General features: G+C 43.1%; 2 protein-coding genes across 2 annotated transcripts in view; both read left to right on the top strand.

Annotated features, from left to right (window-relative positions):
* The window catches only part of LOC113649694 (potassium-transporting ATPase alpha chain 1), an 11667-nt gene extending 12 nt beyond the window's left edge, over positions 1 to 11655 (top strand). The window contains exons 1-23 of the mRNA XM_027157602.2: positions 1 to 124; positions 216 to 338; positions 436 to 495; positions 1071 to 1274; positions 2848 to 2961; positions 3192 to 3326; positions 3609 to 3726; positions 3848 to 4116; positions 4825 to 5023; positions 5237 to 5346; positions 5545 to 5679; positions 6041 to 6233; positions 6593 to 6768; positions 7153 to 7289; positions 7817 to 7967; positions 8308 to 8476; positions 8905 to 9059; positions 9142 to 9265; positions 9362 to 9507; positions 10418 to 10551; positions 11069 to 11170; positions 11282 to 11373; positions 11471 to 11655. The exon at positions 1 to 124 is cut by the window's left edge and continues 12 nt beyond it. Of these exons, the coding sequence (XP_027013403.2) occupies positions 113 to 124; positions 216 to 338; positions 436 to 495; positions 1071 to 1274; positions 2848 to 2961; positions 3192 to 3326; positions 3609 to 3726; positions 3848 to 4116; positions 4825 to 5023; positions 5237 to 5346; positions 5545 to 5679; positions 6041 to 6233; positions 6593 to 6768; positions 7153 to 7289; positions 7817 to 7967; positions 8308 to 8476; positions 8905 to 9059; positions 9142 to 9265; positions 9362 to 9507; positions 10418 to 10551; positions 11069 to 11170; positions 11282 to 11373; positions 11471 to 11499 (3087 nt within the window). The 5' untranslated portion in view covers positions 1 to 112 and the 3' untranslated portion in view covers positions 11500 to 11655. The remainder of the gene's footprint in view (positions 125 to 215; positions 339 to 435; positions 496 to 1070; positions 1275 to 2847; positions 2962 to 3191; positions 3327 to 3608; positions 3727 to 3847; positions 4117 to 4824; positions 5024 to 5236; positions 5347 to 5544; positions 5680 to 6040; positions 6234 to 6592; positions 6769 to 7152; positions 7290 to 7816; positions 7968 to 8307; positions 8477 to 8904; positions 9060 to 9141; positions 9266 to 9361; positions 9508 to 10417; positions 10552 to 11068; positions 11171 to 11281; positions 11374 to 11470) is intronic.
* Positions 11656 to 12462: 807 nt separating this feature from the next.
* Positions 12463 to 22080, top strand: gapdhs (glyceraldehyde-3-phosphate dehydrogenase, spermatogenic). Its single transcript, XM_027157785.2, has 11 exons — positions 12463 to 12551; positions 17697 to 17761; positions 17852 to 17948; positions 19214 to 19320; positions 19917 to 20007; positions 20123 to 20241; positions 20502 to 20583; positions 20686 to 20837; positions 20925 to 21087; positions 21183 to 21280; positions 21663 to 22080. Exons 2-11 carry the CDS (start codon positions 17733 to 17735, stop codon positions 21730 to 21732), a joined length of 1008 nt encoding a protein of 335 aa, XP_027013586.1. The 5' UTR covers positions 12463 to 12551; positions 17697 to 17732; the 3' UTR covers positions 21733 to 22080.
* The last annotated feature ends 80 nt before the right edge of the window (positions 22081 to 22160 follow it).

The following is a 22160-nucleotide window of genomic DNA, read 5'->3' as shown; positions in this document are numbered from 1 at the left end:
GTGCTTTTGGGAAACACGGTGTCTGTGGGATACCGAGGACGTTTTCACGATTTCGGGCGAGAAGATCTCTGAGGTTTGGACGTCGATCGAGTTGGACAGCGAGCTGAGCATCATGAATAAAACGGTGAGCAAAATAAAGGCAAGGATCGAGTAATGAAATAAAAGTAACGAGTCACTCTTTCCCGATCAGCCAGCATTTCTTCTGTCCTTCACAGGATTCCTACGAGATGTTTGTGGAGATGGACAAAATGGACGGTGACGTAGACGTGAAGATCAAGAAAAAGAAAAAAATCAAGAAAAAGGAGAGAATAGAGAACATGAAGAGGGAGATGGATATTGTGAGTAGGAGGAAGGTTTCACACCCGTGCGAGCGTCTCCGCAGAGAGAGACTCCGACGTTTGTGATCAAATCTCATCGTCATTTGTTTGTGCGCAGGACGACCACGAGATCACGATCGAGGAACTGGAGGAGAGATATTCAACAAGTATTCACAAAGTAAGATTCGCTTCACCGCAGCGACACGAACACGAGAGACATGTTTAAATAAAAAAATGTGAAGAAATACCGAAAAGAAATGTTAAATATTTAACAATCAGAAGACGTAAAATCCAAAACATTAGGAAGTGTTGATCTTTCTTTCTTTCTTTCTTTCTTTCTTTCTTTCTTTCTTTCTTTCTTTCTTTCTTTCTTTCTCTTTTTTTGACGTTTATGTGTTCAGTGCACACCGTTCAAAAAGCAAATAAAAAAAATAAATAAGAATAACAAATAAATAAGAATAATATAATTTAAAAAAAGAATAAAGACAATAAGAACATGAAGATTAATAATATTAAAATAAATAAATAAATAAATAAATAAATAAATAAATAAATAAAAATGCCACTTTTGAATCCTATAGAAGACTAAACAGATAACAACAATAACAAAATGGTGTGCAGTTCATTTGTTTTATTCATTTATTTATTTATTTGTTTTTTTTTTGGGGGGGTGTTCATTTTGTTATTACACCTTTAATATCATGTTAATAACTCTGGGCTTTTGTGCTGCGTCTCCTGTATGATCTGTTGCAGGGTCTGAGCTCGAGGTTGGCGGAGCAAATCCTGGAGCGCGACGGCCCCAACGAGCTGAAGCCCCCCAAAGGGACCCCCGAGTACGTGAAGTTCGCTCGGCAGCTGGCTGGAGGTCTGCAGTGTCTGATGTGGGTCGCTGCCGTCATCTGCTTCATCGCTTTCGGCATCGAGTGTGCGAAGGGTGAAATCGGCAGCTACGACAACGTGAGAGCTTTCTGTTATTACATTAGACTACAGTATAACTGTGTGTTATTTTATTACGTTATTTATATATAACTAACTCAGCCCGGGATTGGGGGGGGGGGGCGTAGTGGTTAGCACGTTCTCCTCACACCTCCAGGGTCGGGGGTTCGATTCCCACCTCCGCCTTGTGTGAGTGGAGTTTGCATGTTCTCCCCGTGCCTCGGGGGTTTCCTCCGGGTACTCCGGTTTCCTCCCCCGGTCCAAAGACATGCATGGTAGGTTGATTGGCATCTCTGGAAAATTGTCCGTAGTGTGTGAGTGTGTGAGTGAATGAGTGTGTGTGTGTGTGTGTGTGTGTGTGTGAGTGAAGGAGAGTGTGTGTGTGCCCTGTGATGGATTGGCACTCCGTCCAGGGTGTATCCTGCCTCGATGCCCGATAACGCCTGAGATAGGCACAGGCTCCCCGTGACCCGAGAAGTTCGGATAAGCGGTAGAAGATATGAGTGAGTGAGTGAGTGAGTGAGTGAGTGAGTGAGTGAGTGAGTGAGTGAGTGAGTGAGTGAATGAGTGAGTGTGTGAGTGAGTGAGTGAGTGAGTGAGTGAATGAGTGAGTGTGTGAGTGAGTGAGTGAGTGAGTGAGTGAGTGAGTGAATGAGTGAGTGAATGAGTGAGTGAGTGAGTGAATGAGTGAGTGTGTGAGTGAGTGAGTGAGTGAGTGAGTGAGTGTGTGAGTGAGTGAGTGAGTGAGTGAGTGAGTGAGTGAGTGAGTGAGTGAGTGAGTGAGTGAGTGAGAACTCAGCCCAGGTTTTGGTGACATGCTACATTTCGACACACCGAATAGATCGAGATGTGATTTAATGTAGTCGGTCTGTCTACAGTATGTAAATGTTCTGAGTTGGTAAGTGGAACCTGGAGAACCTGGAGGAATCCCATGCAGACACAAATCAGGATCGAACCGAGGATCCAGGAATCCCAACGCCTGGAATTTTAGATTTTAGTTTAGATCCCAATCCCTTTATCAGAAACACACAAGAGAAAGAAGCCTCAGGTTGGGAAAAATAAGAGAAAGGAGCTTCAGCCTGAAAGAAGAAGCTCAGCTCAAAGGTTGGGCAGAAGAACCTTGTGTTTGAGCGACAAAAGCCTCGTGAGGATCAAAAGGATCCTCAGCTTGGGCGAAGCCTCGGTTTGGAGGATAGAAACCACAGATTGGGGAAAAGAAGGCGATGCTTAGCCAAAAAAATCCTCATGTCTGTGTAACAGAAGCCTCGTGTTGATTGACAGAAGACTTTTAATATGGACACATTTATGTAGCATTTACAACATGAGCAAAAACATCTCCTTTTCAGAAGAAGCCCTGGGCTGAACCTTGGGATGGTGTTCAGATGAATACAGAGACGTGTATGTGTGTGTGTGTGTGTGTGTGTGTGTGTGTGTGTGTGTGTGTGTGTGTGTGTGTGTGTGTGTGTGTGTGTGTGTGTGTGTGTGTGTGTGTTTAGCTCTAACACACTTTGTGCAGTCTGCTCTTATATTCCTCTCTTTCGAGTTGTTCATCCTTTCCATTTATTTATTTATTTATTTATTTATTTATTTATAGCTTTATTTGGCCATCACTCTCATCGCTGTGGTGGTCGTCACCGGCTGTTTTGGCTACTACCAGGAATTCAAGAGCACCAACATCATCGCCAGTTTCAAGAACCTGGTACCACAGGTGAGCTAAGAGCACATCCTGAAGCCACCAGACGTTAGACATGTGCTTATAGCAGTGGAACATCTTCTGCATCTTGTTAAATTAATCACAGAGAGAAAAAAACCCTACGGATTGTTACGTTAATGAGCGTTTACCGATTAAAATCTTTACCTGCTTTGGAAAGCTCATCCTTTAGAAGCAGGAACGAAGGGATTTAAACAAACCTAAAGCGTGTCTGTTCTTCCCTCCAGCAAGCCACAGTGATCCGAGATGGCCAAAAGACCCAGATCAACGCCAATCTGCTGGTTGTAGGGGACATGGTGGAGATTAAAGGAGGAGATAGGGTTCCTGCTGACATCCGTATCATCACCTCACAGAGCTGTAAGGTGTGTGAGCAGAACACGTTCATAAAGTGCATTATTTCACCACCTTCACCACCTTCACCACCACAAGGCAGGTTAAGTCTATGGATTCATTCTTCTGACACGGAATTCTGTCCATCAGGTCCCATCTTCATGTCTCAGTAGAAACACTTTTCCGAAGCTAATCTACAAAGTTTAGATAGAACGTGTCCACTGTAGCCTCAGTGCAGAACTCTGTTCAGATCTGATCCCAAAGCACTTTAAAGAGACACCAAACATCCCGTTAATCACCTTTCCTTTTCCTAGGTGGATAATTCATCTCTAACTGGAGAGTCAGAGCCTCAGACCAGGAGCCCGGAGTGTACACATGAGAGTCCCCTGGAGACCCGCAACATCGCCTTCTTCTCCACGACCTGCTTAGAGGGTAACAAACACACACACACACACAAACACACACACACAAACACATCCGCTCATCCTGGATGCTGCTCATGAAGTGATTCACAACAACTGCAGATGATAAAGTGTCTCGTCTGCTTGGTCAGGTGTAGCTACAGGGATGATCATCAACACCGGCGACCGCACCATCATCGGACGCATCGCCACCCTCGCCTCAGGAGTGGGCAATGAGAAAACCCCCATCGCCATCGAGATCGAGCATTTCGTCGACATCATCGCTGGCCTGGCCATCTTCTTCGGTTTCACCTTCTTTGTGGTTGCCATGTTTATCGGTTACGCCTTCTTGGAGGCCATGATCTTCTTCATGGCTATTGTGGTGGCTTACGTGCCCGAGGGACTTCTAGCAACTGTCACTGTAAGTCTTAAAAAAAGACGTGAAATCATTTATACTGGTAAAACTTCGGGTTAGCCAAACACCGTACTAGATATTAGCTAGCTAGCGTATTAGCCACTCCATTGGTTGATTAAATCAACAAGCTGAAGCTAGAAAGTGGAAAAACTGACCATCAGGTCATCTGTCACCAGTAATTTGGTCCGATTTCTGGCCCAAACAGACTCGTTATGATCTCCATCACATCTCAGTAATCTGATATCAGTTACTACTTTTATTACAATTAGCGGTTTGTCAGATCATTTCAGTTTCTTTTCACCACAGATCCATTTCACACCACAGGACGTTGTGACCGCATGACGTCATATCATATCATGTGAATCATAATCCAATCTTTTTTTTGAAAATCTGTATTTAACCCTAACCCAATGCCACCCCCTGCTGGCCCAGAGACCATAAATAACAGCGTATAGCGGTAAGGCCAGTAAAAAGAAAGGAGAAGTGGAGGTCATGTACCTACAAAGTCATGTTCCTACAAAGTCACCGTGTCCTTGACACAATCTCTGTTATGTGAACGTGACCTTTAAATGTTTCCTGGATGTGTCGTAATCCCGTGTTACGTAAGAAGCCGTTAACTACACAAATAAATAATAAATAATGATGTTCATTGGAGATGTTTATATGCGGTATTTATTTATGAGGCTTTACGGTGTAACCTGTGTGTTCCCGAAGGTGTGTCTGTCCCTGACAGCCAAACGTCTGGCCAGGAAGAATTGTGTGGTGAAGAATTTGGAAGCCGTGGAGACTCTGGGTTCTACGTCCGTCATCTGCTCGGATAAGACGGGAACCCTGACACAGAACCGCATGACGGTGGCTCACCTGTGGTTTGACAACGTGATCCACGCCGCTGACACAACCGAGGACCAGTCAGGTGATGGATCTGATTTCATTACAATCTCCTACTACATCGGAACTACAAAGCTGACTTTGCTCCAGAGACATAGAGTCCGCTCAATAATTATTGGCACCCTTCACAGGAGAAAAAAATCTATAATACATTTTAGTATAAAAATGATACAAATACAGTACAACAAATGAAAGGATTTTACACCTAATAAGATCTCACTGTGTCGTGTTTGTGTAGGTCAGAGTTTTGACCAGTCCTCAGAGACCTGGAGGTCACTGGGACGAATTTCGAGTCTGTGCAATCGGGCGTTTTTCAAACCCAATCAGGAGACAGTGCCGATCCCCAAGGTGAGAAAAACATCGGAGAAATATTCATTTTAATTATGATGTTCAAGAGGCTTGATATAAATCACACATCCGCACAAACCGGAGGGTAAGAAATGAGACGAGACTTTTGAGAATATTCTGCTCATTAAGGCTCATGTTCAGAATCATATATATATATTTATATGTAGTGTATATAAACCTTCCTTCTGCACTGTACAGAGGGTAGTGGTGGGCGATGCTTCTGAGACAGCGCTGTTAAAGTTCACCGAGTTAACCATAGGGAACATCGTTGACTACAGAGCACGGTTCAAAAAGATCTGCGAGGTTCCCTTCAACTCCACCAACAAGTTTCAGGTGAGATTAAGCTCTGATCTGCTTTTACGTAGCCCTGTCACAGGGTTGCCAGATCTGCATGAACATAAACTGTACATATGTCCTTTCCATAGACACCAAGGCCTAAAATATATTAGGATTATTTTTAAATTATGTTTAATAAATCATAACACAATTTCCGAAAATAATTATTTCAGCAAGATTCTATACTTCTCACTATACTGTTCTGTCCTCCTCTCCATACACTCTGTTCCTTGTCTACCTTTAACATTTGAAGGTATACCACAAACTGCCATCTTTCTGTTAGAACATTAAAAATACCGCACGTCTGTAGTCTTTTCCCCATTTCACTTTCTCACTGTTGCCCCCTTGTGGTATCCAGCTGTCAATACATGAGCTGGAGGACCCGCTGGACCTGCGCTACCTGCTGGTGATGAAGGGGGCGCCAGAGAGGATCCTGGAACGCTGCTCCACCATCCTGATCAAGGGCCAGGAGCTTCCCCTGGACGAGCAGTGGAAAGAAGCCTTCCAGACTGCCTACATGGACCTGGGAGGACTGGGCGAGAGAGTGCTGGGTGAGACATGTGTTCACTCTAAAGTGTCTCTGAGGACACTATAAATATTATACAGCTCATGTTCATGCCATCCTTAAATATCCAACAAAAAATATATAAATATTATATAAATATGAACATTGTAAATACATTAATAAAATGAATGATAATAATAAGAATAATCAAATTCCACATTCATGCTTTCGTCTTAAAATTTGAGTGATAGATGAAGCGGTCCCGAGTCTAGACTGAAAAGTATTGGCACCCACATTATCCTGCTCTGTTTTTGTAATTCCATTTCAACTCAAACATTATTATTATTATTATTATTATTATTATTATTATTATTATTATTATTATTATTATTATTATTTATTCAGGTTTCTGCCACTTGTACCTGAATGAGAAGGAGTTTCCTCGTGGCTACAGCTTCGATGGAGATGAAATGAACTTCAGCACGTCTGGACTTTGCTTCTCCGGCCTCATCTCCATGATCGACCCACCTCGAGCCACTGTTCCAGACGCTGTGATGAAATGTCGTACTGCTGGCATCCGAGTGAGTTCGGTCCTGAGCAGACCTTATAGATTTTATTCAATAAGAAGGAACATCGAACTTCATCTGAGTGAATAAAGTTTAGTCACAACAACCTGCTTTACTGTATTTAATTTAATTGACAAATTATATATATATATATATACTTTTTTTTAATATTTTTAACTACAATTTTGGTATATATTATACATATAATTACATTTATTTAATAAAATATTACTGAATTAAATAAAAATAATATTTACGCATTTTTTAATTACTTTTCTTGATACAGATAATTAATTAAATACATTTTAAGATAATTTTATTTTATATTCTGTATATAATAATAATAATAATAGTATATTTAATATTTCTTGATCATTAATATAATATTTTGATTTGTAGGTCGTCATGGTTACCGGTGACCATCCCATCACAGCAAAGGCGATCGCTGCAAACGTGGGCATCATATCCGAGGGCAGTGAGACGGTGGAGGACATCGCCAACAGACTGCGCATCCCTGTGGAGCAGGTTAAGAAGAGGTGAAGCTCGACTCATGCTTTATAAATCTCTTATAACTGTTCATAACAACACCTCACAGGGGTCACGTCGCTGTGATTACAGCAGAACACAGATAATACTCTTCAGTCATCAAATGTATTCCAGGATTTCTTTTATTTGACAGTTGCAGCTGTTTACAATCAGATTCAAAATTATTGGCACCCTTCATTACAATTAGACGTGAATCTACAGCATGAATAAGGCATGCGATATGAAGCTGTCCAGATGCTGCATAGTTCTCTTCATAGTTCTTCATTCTCTCAGGTTTGTCCATGTGGACGTCCTCTTCAGTTTTCACCAAAAGTTTCAAAAACCTCCAAAACTCGAATCTAAACGATTTGTGGGTATTGTATGTTTTTCCACATTCTCTTGAAGGGTGCCAATAATTCTGAAGTCGCAACCCGAATCCAAGCGTTAAACTCTAAACATCAGTCATAACCAACTCTGACAGCTTTACTCATCTAATAGCCCATCCTCATGGGTTTGTTGTGGTTCTTTGTTCACACAGTGACGCTCGTGCTTGTGTAATTAACGGAGGTCAGTTGAAGGAAATGAGCAGCGATGATTTAGACGAAGCTCTTAGGAATCACCCGGAGATGGTGTTCGCTCGCACGTCTCCTCAGCAGAAGCTCATCATCGTGGAGAGCTGCCAGCGTCTGGTGAGATAGACTACCACGTTTAACACCTTTTATCAGTAATCAGTACTCAGACTCCACTTGTCAAGCTTTACACTTTCTAGCAACTAATCAGGAAAAGTGGGCGTTTCTACACACCTGTCAATCAGCATAAATCTAACAAGGACTTAATAACAGTTGATCGACAACCTGTACGTTCTCTTGTTCATTTAAATACTGAAACACTGTCGTAGATATAAAACTCTATATTAAATACTGCTCATGTCTCTACATCAAATTAAAAGAAAGTCACTACACATCGTCGTACGCATAAGAAGGTCTGTTAATGAGGTGAATCTGATCAATGGACCTGTCCCTTTATCAGGGCTCCATCGTAGCAGTAACAGGTGACGGAGTAAACGATTCTCCGGCTCTGAAGAAGGCAGATATCGGTATTGCGATGGGTATCGCCGGCTCCGACGCTGCTAAAAACGCTGCGGATATGATCCTGCTGGACGATAACTTCGCCTCTATCGTCACCGGAGTCGAACAGGGTGGGTTCAACAAGAAGGACAAAAAAATAATTAAATAAAAAAAACTGTAGATATAATGTTAATGAAATCCAGAGAGAATCTCAGCGTGACACAATGATGATAAGGTAAAAAATAATAATAATAATAATAATAATAATCGATCGAATTCATCTATTTAAGGATTTGTGTTTTATTATACAATATAATTGTTTATTTTGCTCATATAGTGGGAATTAAATAAGTCATAATATATTAATAATGGTTTAATGTATTGAAGTTTTGACTGTTATAGATGTTGAATGTGGCTTATTCAGATAAGCAGGATTTTTGTCTGCAGATTTTATTTGCTATGACCGAGTGTTTAATCGAAACGTTATCTATAGCTTACCTAATATTACATATTCACCCAAAATAACTTGATCGGTTGTTTAACTCGTTCTGCTCGGTAGGTCGACTTATCTTCGATAACCTGAAGAAGTCCATCGCCTACACTCTGACGAAGAACATTCCGGAGCTGACTCCGTATCTCATCTACATCACGGTCAGCGTGCCTCTGCCTCTGGGCTGCATCACCATCCTCTTCATCGAGCTCGCCACAGACATCGTAAGTGTGCGCCGTGTTGTCGCCTTCGTCTCACTGTGACGTGTGAATCCTGTACCTTTCAATGACGTGTCCTGTGTCTCAGTTCCCCTCGGTGTCTCTGGCCTACGAGAAAGCGGAGAGCGACATCATGCATCTCAAACCCAGGAACCCACGCAGGGACCGGCTGGTGAACGAAGCCCTCGCCGCCTACTCCTACTTTCAGATCGGTGTGTAGGCTTCTAACATTAAAGCTTAGTTCTTCCTTTTATTTGAATTTGTACGTGTTTTTTTTAATCAAAATCAGCTGTATTTCCTGTCTTCAGGAGCGATCCAGTCGTTCGCAGGTTTCACAGACTACTTTGCGGCGATGGCTCAGGAGGGCTGGTACCCATTGCTCTGTGTGGGCCTTCGCTCTCAGTGGGAAGACGTCAAACTTCAAGACCTACAGGACAGCTACGGACAGGAATGGGTCAGTCCTAACACGATGAGTCTTAATACACGACTGAGCCTTTACTCAAAATCAGTGAAATCTTCACTACAGATGAGATCAGTGAGAGATTACAGTGAGAGATTACAGTGAAAGACTACAGTGAGAGATTACAGTGAGAGATTACAGTGAAAGACTACAGTGATAGCGTACAGTGAGAGATTACAGTGAGAGATTACAGTGAGAGATTACAGTGAGATTATATTGAGAGATTACAGTGAGATTACAGTGAGAGATTAAAGTAAGAGATTACAGTGAGAGATTACAGTGAGAGATTACAGTAAGAGATTATATTGAGAGATTACAGTGAGAGATTACAGTAAGAGATTACAGTGAGAGATTAAAGTAAGAGATTAAAGTAAGAGATTACAGTAAGAGATTACAGTGAGAGATTACAGTAAGTGCGTACAAAGGAAGGCATAGCAAGTTGTTTTTTATTATTTACTCATAATACACAAGTTTGAACTTTACATACTGTAGCATAAAGCAGGATAAAAGATAAAAAAAAGAAAAGAAAAGAAAAGAAAGAGAAAGATTTAATTATAGAAATTCTTTGTAGTGTGAAGTGTGTTTAGAATCATCAGAGGCGCAGGAGAAGAAAAGAAATGATCGTATTTAACTTATTTGTGTTTTTAACGTGGTTTAGAAGCTAAAATGTGCATGTGGTTTCAGAGTCAGTGACTTTCCCATTCACACCTCTGAACACGCACCTATTTATTATTTCCTTATTATTACGATATCATATTATATGTCATATTATTTCCATTTACTGTACTGTTATTCCTGTTAGTTCATCAGCAGCTACATCATACTGTATATTAGAGACACATAATATGCAGTGGAACCAGAAATACTCTGTTGGATCTTCAGCTGTGACTTTTATTTCCTCCAGACGTACAGTCAGCGTCTGTATCAGCAGTACACCTGCTACACTGTCTTCTTCGTCAGTATTGAGATCTGCCAGATTGCTGATGTGTTGATCAGGAAAACTCGCCGCCTGTCGGTCTTCCAGCAGGGTTTCTTCAGGTGAGTTGGAGAGGACCGCTACACAAAAATAATCTTTATTCTATCCTGGAATAGTCTCTCAAAGCGTGTACAGCAGTCCCCAGCCACTAGAGGTCACTAAAATGACTAGTGACAATGTGGCGTCACGTACAGGGTTACTCTTCCACCCTGAAGTGGATTATTATACTGTAACTGTACAGTCTGAAGAGTTTAGTCCATCCTTTTTTATTGATCAAAGAATGACTCATGAAAATTTGTTGAAACGCCATATTGATGTTGATGTTGTGAAACGAGTTCCTTCCTGGTCTACAATATAGTAGCTGGAAACACTCTTTCTCACAGCAGCATGTCTTATTTTTCTTAAATGGAGATCGTTGTGTAAAGTAGCGTAACCTCATCTGTCTTGCGAAAGTTACGACTTAATAGAAAAGATAGCATGTTAAAGAGAACGCAGTAATATAAACATGTGATATGCTGATTGTATTATGATGATGTTATTATGATTGTGTGATTTATGTCTTTATTGCTCTTCATACAGGAACAAGGTGCTTGTGTCTGCGATAGTCTTCCAGCTGTGTCTCGGTAACCTGTTGTGTTACTGCCCGGGGATGCCCAACATCTTCAACTTCATGCCTATCAGGTAGTTTAGAGTTTTTTCCCTCAGTGTTATGTATATTTTCTGCAGTGACGTATGAACATGTGATGAAATTTTGAATTATCAATAACTCTGTGTCTGTTGTCTTTATTCCAGGGTGCAGTGGTGGTTCATTCCGGTGCCATACGGCATCCTGATCTTCGTTTATGATGAAATAAGGAAACTAGGCGTGAGGAGACACCCAGGCAGTGAGTATTTCAGTACACTTCATTCTGAAATCTCTTTAATGAAACAACTAGATTTCAAAGCGAGACTGATGTTCTGATTTCTGCATGTTTTCAACAGGCTGGTGGGATCAGGAGCTGTATTACTGAGAGGACGCTGGCGTTATCCGGTGTCGGAGAATGACACCTAATTCTCCAGATAATGATTTATTTTATTTTATACCTTCTACTAACATGTCTTCCCTGAAATAATTGCTCGTGTAGTCCTATTTAAAGAAAACTGACTAGAATTAGCCTCACACAGTGCCTGTATCTGACTATTTTCTTTTCTTAATAAAATAATAAACATGATATGTGTAGGTTTGAATTGATTTACAACAATTCCACGCACACTTCCAGCTTACAAAGTGGGCAAAGGATACTGACAGAAATGAATAGGGTACTAAAAATCTCAGTAAACAAGCAGAACAGGCGTGTTGTGATGTCATAAAACGTAAGAGCCAATCGTATTCCAGTCTGTTAATGAGTTTTCATCAGTAATGTATTTGGAAAGATTTGGAAGGCTCTTAAATGCACAGATTCGTAAATCCTAGAGTTTTTAGAGAGGGTTTTCTTTTTCCATCTTTTTAAACCAGTCACTGACATGTAAATGTCCATAACGCACTGTACTAAACGCTCGTGTACCGTGCGCACGTGCGTCACCACAACGGAATGTAGCACGAGCTACACGTTGCCTTTACCCGCATCCAGGGTCACGTGACAGCACAAAATGGCTGCCTGTTATTACGTCTAGTGCACTTACAGGAAGCAAGAAGCAAATTGGGATCCGGTCAAATAAAAATACTCGTTTTAACAAATACGTGTGTAAACATGTCTGTAATACTGTGATACTTCGGGAAAAAAACACATTAAGTTTCCTAAAAAAATGTAATCATCATCGATATCGATTTCTTGACCAATTTTAATGTTTGCTGATAGAGATAAGGTTCATAAAAGGGATCATTTAGCACGAATTTGGACGCATTTCGTTCTCGTCGTTCTTTTGCCCTCCACGTTGTACCCATCACAGCCGTGACAGTGCGCTCGTGCGCAAGGTCTCCTTACGTCAAGTTGCCAGGGAGACCAGAGCTGCGCACGTGCGCAGTATATAAAAGGGCGCGCCAGACGGAAGCAGCGCAGTGTAGCTGCAGCATCACACGGAGGTAAGTCGGTTTATTATACTTCTGTATAGACTTCATTATCTTTTCAAACGGATTTACGATAAAGAACCAATCACAATTACATAAAGGAAAAAAAGCTGTTGGCTGTAGTTATAAAGTGTTTATGACTCCTGGATTGGATGTAAAAGTACAACAGAATGAATTAGCATTGTAGCATTGAAACCTAGAGGAAGTGTTTAAACGTGCAGTTTGTGCGTTTACACCGAATCCGTCCATATTCTGAGGTAATTATTGTCGTGTACGTGCTTCAACGCGTGCTGCGTCATCACGTCACAGAGGGACCGTCAGAGGTTTGTGCTTTTTATGACACAAATAGTTATAAAGACGGTCAGTGAGTATATAATGTTAATATATGTATATATAATGTTTCTCCATCACTCACTACAAGCAGTCACATCATCATCATCATAGTATCATGGCTTCTTATTCCTTATAGTTTCACAAGAAAGTAATACATTTTCGGAGTAAATATGTTTAACCCTTCTACATCAGTATTTCGACGTGTGTAGACTTTCACATCCGCCATGAAGGTCTTCATCCACCGTCAAGGTCAGACGAGAAACGTTTCCCTCTTACGCGTCCCAAATTAATCGTCGTTCCCTACAAACGCACACTTGGAGCCGAATGAAACGGTGCGCACTTAAGCGCCCTACCTAGTGCATTTAAAGTCAAGATGTCAGTCATTTGAGACACAGCCTATGATTCAGCTCTGAATTCTGCACTCAAACGAGCGATGTAGGAGAAACCGACGGTTAAAATATTATCATTTATTACGTAAATTGACTCCTTTGGAATTAGTTTGACTTTTTAATTGAATTTGATGGACTTTATAGAGTCACTTGTGGTTTGAATGGTGCAGTATGTGTACGTGCTAAATATCAGGCACCGTTGATGCTGATGCAAACTAACCGGTATGAGTCGGTTCTGCTGAGGGGGCGTTGCTTCTCTTTATATCCGATATAATTGACCTCTTTATTCCACTTTAACATTTCATACTGCCTTCATAGTTATAATTATCATTATAATATCATATAATAATCAGTTATAACTATTTTTATCAGCTTTTAATAACAGATTACGAATCGAATCAAGAACTCGATTCGTCATTTTGATTCAGATTCACGATGCATTATTATTTTCATTTCTTTCCCGTGTAACTTATTGTTGCTTTATAACTCATGACATTATCACTTACATCAATTACGAAAAACGTTAGTCTTGCTTAGTATACAGTACAGTCTGATCCTGAAGATTGATGTGAATCTCGTGACTCGGTTCACTATTGATTCATGCTTTATTTTCTCTTCAGCGTGACATGTTGCTGCTTCCAAAAGCATGATATTATTACATACATCTATGATGAAAACCATTAGGCTGGATGGATGATAACCATGATCTGATAACCAGATAGGATTTAAGAATTGTTTGAGAGAGAATCGTGTATCTAGGAGTCAAATCGTTGCCATCTATTGAATCATTAATATCCATGACTATTAATGTTTAATGTATTGTTTTACAGTGTTATTACAGTGCAGGTGTAGTGTTACAATATCTAAGTAATATAATACTCGAGTGTTTTGAGTATTCTTAGCTTCAGACTGATCTACAGATGAGACGTGTTCTGCAGAACGACACATCCGTCCCCCGGCGGTGTCTATTTCCTGTCCTTCATTTTATTGACCCCACTGCAGCAATGACACACGGGCAAATCTGTAGCTCTTAGGTTCCATCGGCTAGAAATATCCGACTGTGAAAAGCATCCACTAAACCAACCAGTCAGAGAGGCTCAGTGGCGTATAGTATGTACATATCTGGTTTTATGAGAGTGTGTGTTATTCTAAGGCGTATGTTGTGTGTTTCAGCTCTTGGTCTGAGCTCTCTGTGGAAAATTACTGAGAGAGAGAGAGAGAGAGAGAGGCAGCGAGAGGAGGAGAGGGAGAGTGAGTGTGTGTGAGAGAGAGAGAAGCACAGAGAGAGAGAGAGAGAGAGAGAGAGAGAGAGAATCAGAGAGAGAGCAGGAGGAAGAGAGAGAGGCAGAGAGAAAGAGAGGGGGGGGAGGGAGAGAGGGCGGGGGGAGGGAGAGAGGGGGTGGGGTGGGAGACAGAGACGGACAGTGGAAAGGGAAAACTTTAGTATGACTGTAGGGGTGAGATGACACAACCTGTTCTTTCTAACTTTGTGTAACTCTTATTACACACACACACACTAATTTAAATGAGGTTTAGAAATGACTGGTATCCTGTGTGAGGTGTGTGTTGCTGTAACAACTCCTGAAAGGACACAGTAGGTATGAAGGTGTGTTAAATGGCCACACTGTGACACAGCACTTCCTCAACATGGCTGCCAGACCCCTCCCTCCCTTACCACACACTGTGTTCCCAAATAAGGGCTCTCAGCCTCGGTGTGAGTCGCCGGACACGAACTCGCTCTGCTCACAGTGATGCGTCTCTGGAGAAGACCGACCCAGATAAAGTCTCCTGAACGAGACGGCTGTTTCTCAGACCACGTCCCGCTGTGGCACAGCCTCCGTTTTTAACCTTCTGTCTATGAAACACTGATGAAAAAAAGTAACGAGTCTCTTCCTCGTTTATCCAGACAACCCGAATTTCTTGGTTCAACCTACGTCTTTTTTCTTTCTACAGAAAAAGAGGCAAGGCTGCGCCTCGGGCCCGGCCTCAGGGGGCGGGGCTTATTTCTGTCTGTCAAAAATGCTAACGGAAGAAAATAAAGACACAATTATTAAATTAATTAATTTTTTATATTAAAAATAAGACATTGTGATTTATAACCTTAAAGTAAGGTGTTTAAAGATGTTAATTATTTATAATTATACATATGAATACATGATCTTACATCCTTCTGCTCCTCCTAAAAGAGATAAACAGAAACACAGCTGTTCGGCGGTTAGCAGAAGGAGGAAAAGTGAACAAAGCTAGGAAGGAAAACTGCAGCGCTGGACGTTCTTCGTGTCCTTCACCAGACGTCACATGACACATGCTGTAATTTCAGACGCCTCTCACTGCAGGGGCTGAACAGCAACAGTGCACGTGAACGCAGCCGCCTTGTGTTTGTCTTTTGTTCATTGTCGTAGGCACAAATCACAGGTTTGAGTCGTATAGTTTCTATAGCAACAGCCCGTTCATATAGGCATAAAAAAATAACCTGGATAATATCAAACTTATTTAGTCTTTAATAAACAAATGAGCTGTTAGATTATCATTAACGTCATCTTCAGGACATGGAAGCTTCTTTAAGTGAGATAAGAGAAGCAGATGAGACGGTTTCTACACCAAAAATAAATGTATCATGTAAATATAAACGGATAAAAAGCGTGACGTGTCGCCCGTTCGTAAATCGGAAAACGTTAATGGGGATTACATCGCCGTGGTGTAAGAAACAAAACGATTTAGGATGTGATAATCGACCGTCGCATCACCGAGCGTTAATGTACCTGCGTTTTACTCCCTACGGCATCAGCTGTGTTTTAACACCGAAATCACGACAAATCCCAACTTCATCGTGTGTGTAGTGGAACATTGAGCACCGACTGAAGGACCTGAGAGATTAGGATTATCACACACACACACGCACTTATCAGATTAAGAGATTATTACCATGTCTTCCGTTACTCAGGGGCAGTGAGTTTGACTCGAGAGAGAAAAGCGGAGCTGCTGCACTGATTTGTGTTAGTTTGAGGAATCTGTCACCGCTCCTTTGTCTTTTGTAAGTTTTTCACTTTCATCACTTTCGTACTTCTGTTAAAAATAGTCAGACGAGACACTTTAAAGCAGGCCGGACGTCACCCGACGAAGGTAAGTCCGGGTCACTCGAGACCTCGTCCATCATCTCTCACATCTTCCTCTTCACCGTGAGCTCGACGTCGACCGAGGGCAGTGGGAGCGTGTTCGCGTCCCAGTCGACAGATGGGATAAAAGCTTAAGCTCCAGGGGATTTCAGCTTTTACTGATTCGCACCGAGGAACAAATGGTTTCGGCTGTCGCCGAACGAAGCACAGAAGAATCTCACGTGTCATGGGTGCGTTTCAGTGCAGAGATTCTTAGATTAGATTTCGATCAGATCTCGTCAGACGTCTACATGCTGTCTGAAACATCAGCGACCGACGAGAGTAAAGCTCATCGTTACATTTCTTTCTAAATGCTCCCCACGTTCGTGACGAGGTGACGTGAGAAAGCGGCGCCACACTTTTATTTAAAAACCCACGAGAGCTGCTCGGTGCTGTTAGACTTTAATACTGATCAGATTAAACCTCAGGAGTTTCGTTAAACTGTATGAATGTTGTAATGTCCTGAATTGCGTTGTTTCTTGAACTTGAACTTGAACTTGCACATCTGCTGCAGTAAACCGAGTAACTCGGAGATTGCATCACTTGTGTAATGCAGCGTGGACTTTTTGTTCCTTTTGCCTCGGCGGTCTTAAAGTCTGGATTCTGGTTGGCTGTTGGTTCTGTTCATTTCTTATACAGGCCACGTTTATCTCGCAGATGCCTTATACAGTCAGACGAGAAAGCTCTCGGCCTCGGCGTAGTTTGGATTTGTGTTGCGTAACTCTTTACTGCTTTACATTTCTGACATGCGGTGACTTGCTTCAGAGAGATCTGAGCTCCATGGGGTGCGAGTGCTGAACTACACCTTCACTTCTGGGTCATTTTTATTTCCCTCTAGACGGTTTGTCTCTTTTATGCTTCTATAAGGTTTGTCGTACAAACTAAAGACTTCATCTAACAGAGCTGTAAAGATTTATTCAGTGGTAAACGTGGAGTGTTTCCAGTTTCCCCGAGCAGCTCGTTCTTATTTCCTTTGAAATCGACACAATAGCCCTGAACCTGAGCCAAGTTCCTGAGAGTTTACCGAGTTCCTCCGGCTGAATGCTAACGACAGCCGGAACAACGAGATCTCCTCGAGCGCTAACCGAAATCAGCGAAAGTTATTTGAACACAAACTGGCATCAGGCTCATGGATTTAGCAGCAGTTTTATTCCTCAGAGAATTAACCAGCATTATGATGCATTATAGAGTTGACATCACAGCTCTTTAATGAGCGTGTGATTATAAAGTTTAAATCTGATTGTCGCTGAGTGTAAGTAACATAACTGCTTCTTTTTCTGCAGGTCTAACTCGTTACAGCGACCCTTTAAGCCGTAATCATGTCCAACCTTTGTGTGGGAATCAATGGGTAAGCGAACGCAACACCAGCATCTGTCACATGTTCATCAAATTATCTTCATTTGATCTCTGTTTTGAACACGTTTTCTGTTTGTGTCAGATTCGGCCGCATCGGCCGTCTGGTCCTCAGAGCCTGTCTGCAGAAAGGGATTAAAGTCACGGCCATCAACGACCCCTTCATTGACCTGAAGTACATGGTGAGTGTGAGCGAGTGTGTGAGCGAGTGTGTGTGAGCGAGTGTGTGTGAGCGAGTGTGTGTGAGCGAGTGTGTGTGAGCGAGTGCGTGTGAGCGAGTGCGTGTGAGCGAGTGCGTGTGAGCGAGTGCGTGTGAGCGAGTGCGTGTGAGCGAGTGCGTGTGAGCGAGTGCGTGTGAGCGAGTGCGTGTGAGCGAGTGCGTGTGAGCGAGTGTGCGTGTGAGTGAGTGTGTGTGTGTGCGTGTGAGCGAGTGTGTGTGTGTGCGTGTGAGCGAGTGTGTGTGTGTGCGTGTGAGCGAGTGTGTGTGTGTGCGTGTGAGCGAGTGTGTGTGTGTGCGTGTGAGCGAGTGTGTGTGTGTGTGTGTGCGTGTGAGCGAGTGTGTGTGTGTGTGTGTGCGTGTGAGCGAGTGTGTGTGTGTGTGTGCGTGTGAGCGAGTGTGTGTGTGTGTGCGTGTGAGCGAGTGTGTGTGTGTGTGCGTGTGAGCGAGTGTGTGTGTGTGTGCGTGTGAGCGAGTGTGTGTGTGTGTGCGTGTGAGCGAGTGTGTGCGTGTGAGCGAGTGTGTGCGTGTGAGCGAGTGTGTGTGTGTGCGTGTGAGCGAGTGTGTGTGTGTGTGTGCGTGTGAGCGAGTGTGTGTGTGTGTGCGTGTGAGCGAGTGTGTGTGTGTGTGCGTGTGAGCGAGTGTGTGTGTGTGTGCGTGTGAGCGAGTGTGTGTGTGTGTGCGTGTGAGCGAGTGTGTGTGTGTGCGTGTGAGCGAGTGTGTGTGTGTGTGCGTGTGAGCGAGTGTGTGCGTGTGAGCGAGCGAGTGTGTGTGTGCGTGTGAGCGAGTGTGTGTGTGCATGTGAGCGGGTGTGTGTGTGCGTGTGAGCGGGTGAGCGAGTGTGTGTGTGCGTGTGCATGTGAGCGAGTGTGTGTGTGCGTGTGCATGTGAGCGAGTGTGTGTGTGCGTGTGCATGTGAGCGAGTGTGTGTGTGCGTGTGCATGTGAGCGAGTGTGTGTGTGCGTGTGCATGTGAGCGAGTGTGTGTGCGTGTGCATGTGAGCGAGTGTGTGTGCGTGTGCATGTGAGCGAGTGTGTGTGCGTGTGCATGTGAGCGAGTGTGTGTGCGTGTGCATGTGAGCGAGTGTGTGTGCGTGTGCACGTGCGAGCGAGTGTGTGTGCGTGTGCACGTGCGAGCGAGTGCGTGTGTGTGAGCGAGTGTGTGTGTGTGTGTGTGCGCGTGTACATGTGGGTGTGTGTGTAGTGACAGACTGTGTATGTTCTCCTACAGGTTTACATGTTTAAGTATGACTCCACCCACGGACGTTACAAGGGAGAGGTGCGTCAAGAGGACGGCAAGCTTATTGTGGACGGCCAGGCTATCGCTGTGTACCAGTGGTGAGGGTTTCACACACACACACACACACACACACACATACCTCCAGAGGCAGCACGGGATTTAACTGAATCAGCTAATTTAATGCTTTGTGATTCGCTTAGAAAGAAAAATTCCAAGTTTTTTATGTGACCGTTGTGTAGAAGAAGAAACGCTTTAGGTTGTTTTTTTTTTTTTCCGTTTCCTCGACCTGAACGAAGAGCCGTAAATCCTCTGCCGTTGTTCTACGGCTTTGTGGTCTGGCTTCAGGACAGAAACCCTGTTTGTGTATTAGAGCGAGACAGGAAGACAAACGCTGTTATGCAGACTGTTCTAGATACAGGAAAAAGCCCACAGCACGTCCACATCGCCAGGACTTTTATTAAGTGTTGTGTTTAGCAGTGCAATAAACATGTGTTCTGAATACAGTTCAGTATTAAAGCCCCCGCGTCGTATCTGTCATGGAGTTCATTTCATATCATATAAACATCATAAACACCAGGTTTAGATCGGGTGTGTGGGGGTTTTAGATCGAACCCATGTGTGTGAGTGTTTCAGAAAAGAAACCCCCAGTTGTACTGAACATTTTTCTCCTCTTCCTCCTTCCTTTTCTCCTCAGCATGAAGCCTGCTGAGATCCCATGGGGTGACGCCGGCGCTCAGTACGTCGTCGAGTCCACCGGAGTCTTCCTCAGCATCGACAAAGCCTCTGTAAGCCTCATCGACAGTCGTCACTGCCACAGATATTGAGAACCAGCTCAGTTTCCTCCCTCTGAGTCACGTGTGTGTGTCTGTGTGTCTGTGTGTGTGTGTGTGTGATCTACAGTCTCACTTGCAGGGTGGAGCCAAGCGTGTGGTAGTCTCCGCCCCCTCCCCCGACGCCCCCATGTTTGTGATGGGCGTCAATGAGGACAAGTACGACCCGTCCAGCATGACCATCGTCAGGTGAGTTCTGTGTATTAAACAACTTTACACTGGGGTTAAAACTACAGGAACAAACCTAGTTAAAGTTTATTAACTAATCTAAAGTGACAGGATTATAACTCGTTTACTTTAGCATCAGTTTAACTGCACGATTAACTAATAATAAAATCACAGGATTACGGAGTGCTGGACTTTTTTACTTTTGTGCATGTTATTAGAGTGTTTATAATAATAATAATAATAACTAATAATAACCCGGGTGCTGGTGGTGTGTGTGACAGCAACGCATCCTGCACGACTAACTGCTTGGCTCCACTGGCCAAAGTCATCCATGACAGCTTTGGTATCGAGGAGGCTCTCATGGTAAGCATCATTTCTGTAGCTTTGGATATTATTTAGCATTTAGCAATATATAAACATTATGGACCATTTCCTCTTTACTCCATGTGCTTCTGTCTCTTACAGACAACAGTCCATGCCTACACTGCCACCCAGAAGACAGTGGACGGTCCCTCTGCCAAGGCCTGGCGTGACGGCCGCGGCGCTCACCAGAACATCATCCCCGCCTCCACTGGAGCCGCCAAGGCTGTGGGCAAAGTCATCCCCGAACTCAACGGGTCAGCAGGAGGAACGCAAGCGTAGATGTTTCTCTCTGTTTGTTAACAGAACAAAGGATGAGAACCTTTTTCCTGTTTGTGCTGCAGGAAGCTGACCGGCATGGCGTTCCGCGTCCCCGTGGCCGACGTCTCCGTGGTGGATCTCACCTGCCGCCTCTCCAACCCTGCCAGCTACGCTGACATCAAGGAGGCTGTCAAGAAGGCGTCCCATGGATCCCTGAAGGGAATTCTGGGATACACCGAGGACTCTGTGAGTCAAAAGATAAACGATTCGTCTTGTCAGATAAAAACCGCGTTCGTGCCGCATAGCATCAACGCCGTTGTCTTGTTTGTTTATTTCTTCAGGTTGTGTCCTCTGACTTCGTCGGTGACACTCACTCCTCCATCTTTGATGCCGGCGCAGGCATTTCCCTAAACGACAACTTTGTCAAGCTCATTTCCTGGTAAGTCAGAAACCGAGTGAACACAACTTCAACACCCGGCACTGCCGAGATCTGGATCCTGATTGGTCAGAAGGTGTTGATATACTTTTCTATAACAGCAGCTCTAGATTCCTTATAGTATTAATGTGCTCGTTCTGGTACCTTAGCGTTTCTATAGCAACAGATGTTTTCTGTAAGAAGTTGAACAGTTTCTCAGCTGCTTTAATTTAAGCGTTGAAAGAAACTTTGTTCTTTCATAAGTAATGGAACGCTCATCACCGGGAAGCTGCTGTGGTATAAGATAAGATTTAAAACTCTTCAGTGTGTGAAGTCGTCACATCTCCTCATGCTAACAATGCAACGCTTTTCTTATCTGGTGTTTTTTTTTATTTTTTATTTACAGGTATGATAACGAGTTTGGTTACAGCCACCGTGTCGCCGACCTCTTACTGTACATGCACTCCAAGGAGTAAACTTCAGGCTGAGGAACTCAGACAAGAAACGCATTCCTTCTTTTCCATGCACTTATGAGTCATAGCTGAAGCGCTAGCATCCCACAAACTCTCTACAAGACCAGCTAGTCTCTGTAGTGATGTGTGTGAGTGTGAGTGTGTGTATGTGTACGTGTGTATGTGTGTTAGTTTTTTCCTTTGACCCGGAGGTGCTTTTGAGTTGAACAGTATTGTGTCTGTCACCCCATGAAGCCTTGCTGTAGATGTTCCCATGTTACTGTTCTGGTGTAATAAGATCAACGGTTAACGTTAAAGTGCTTAATGTCACACACTTTAAAAGAAACTATCAAATAAATAGTTTGAAAAATACCTGAATGTCTTTATGTCTAATGATTTGGTACAGAATTGATCTATTCTTCATCTGTAACCTGAAACAGAACAACAGGACT

The sequence above is a fragment of the Tachysurus fulvidraco genome, chromosome 25 (genome assembly GCF_022655615.1).
Source record: "Tachysurus fulvidraco isolate hzauxx_2018 chromosome 25, HZAU_PFXX_2.0, whole genome shotgun sequence".
In the NCBI taxonomy this organism is placed as follows: Eukaryota; Metazoa; Chordata; class Actinopteri; order Siluriformes; family Bagridae; genus Tachysurus; species Tachysurus fulvidraco.
Note: the sequence above shows the minus strand (reverse complement) of the source record. Positions and strands in the feature narration are given on the sequence as shown.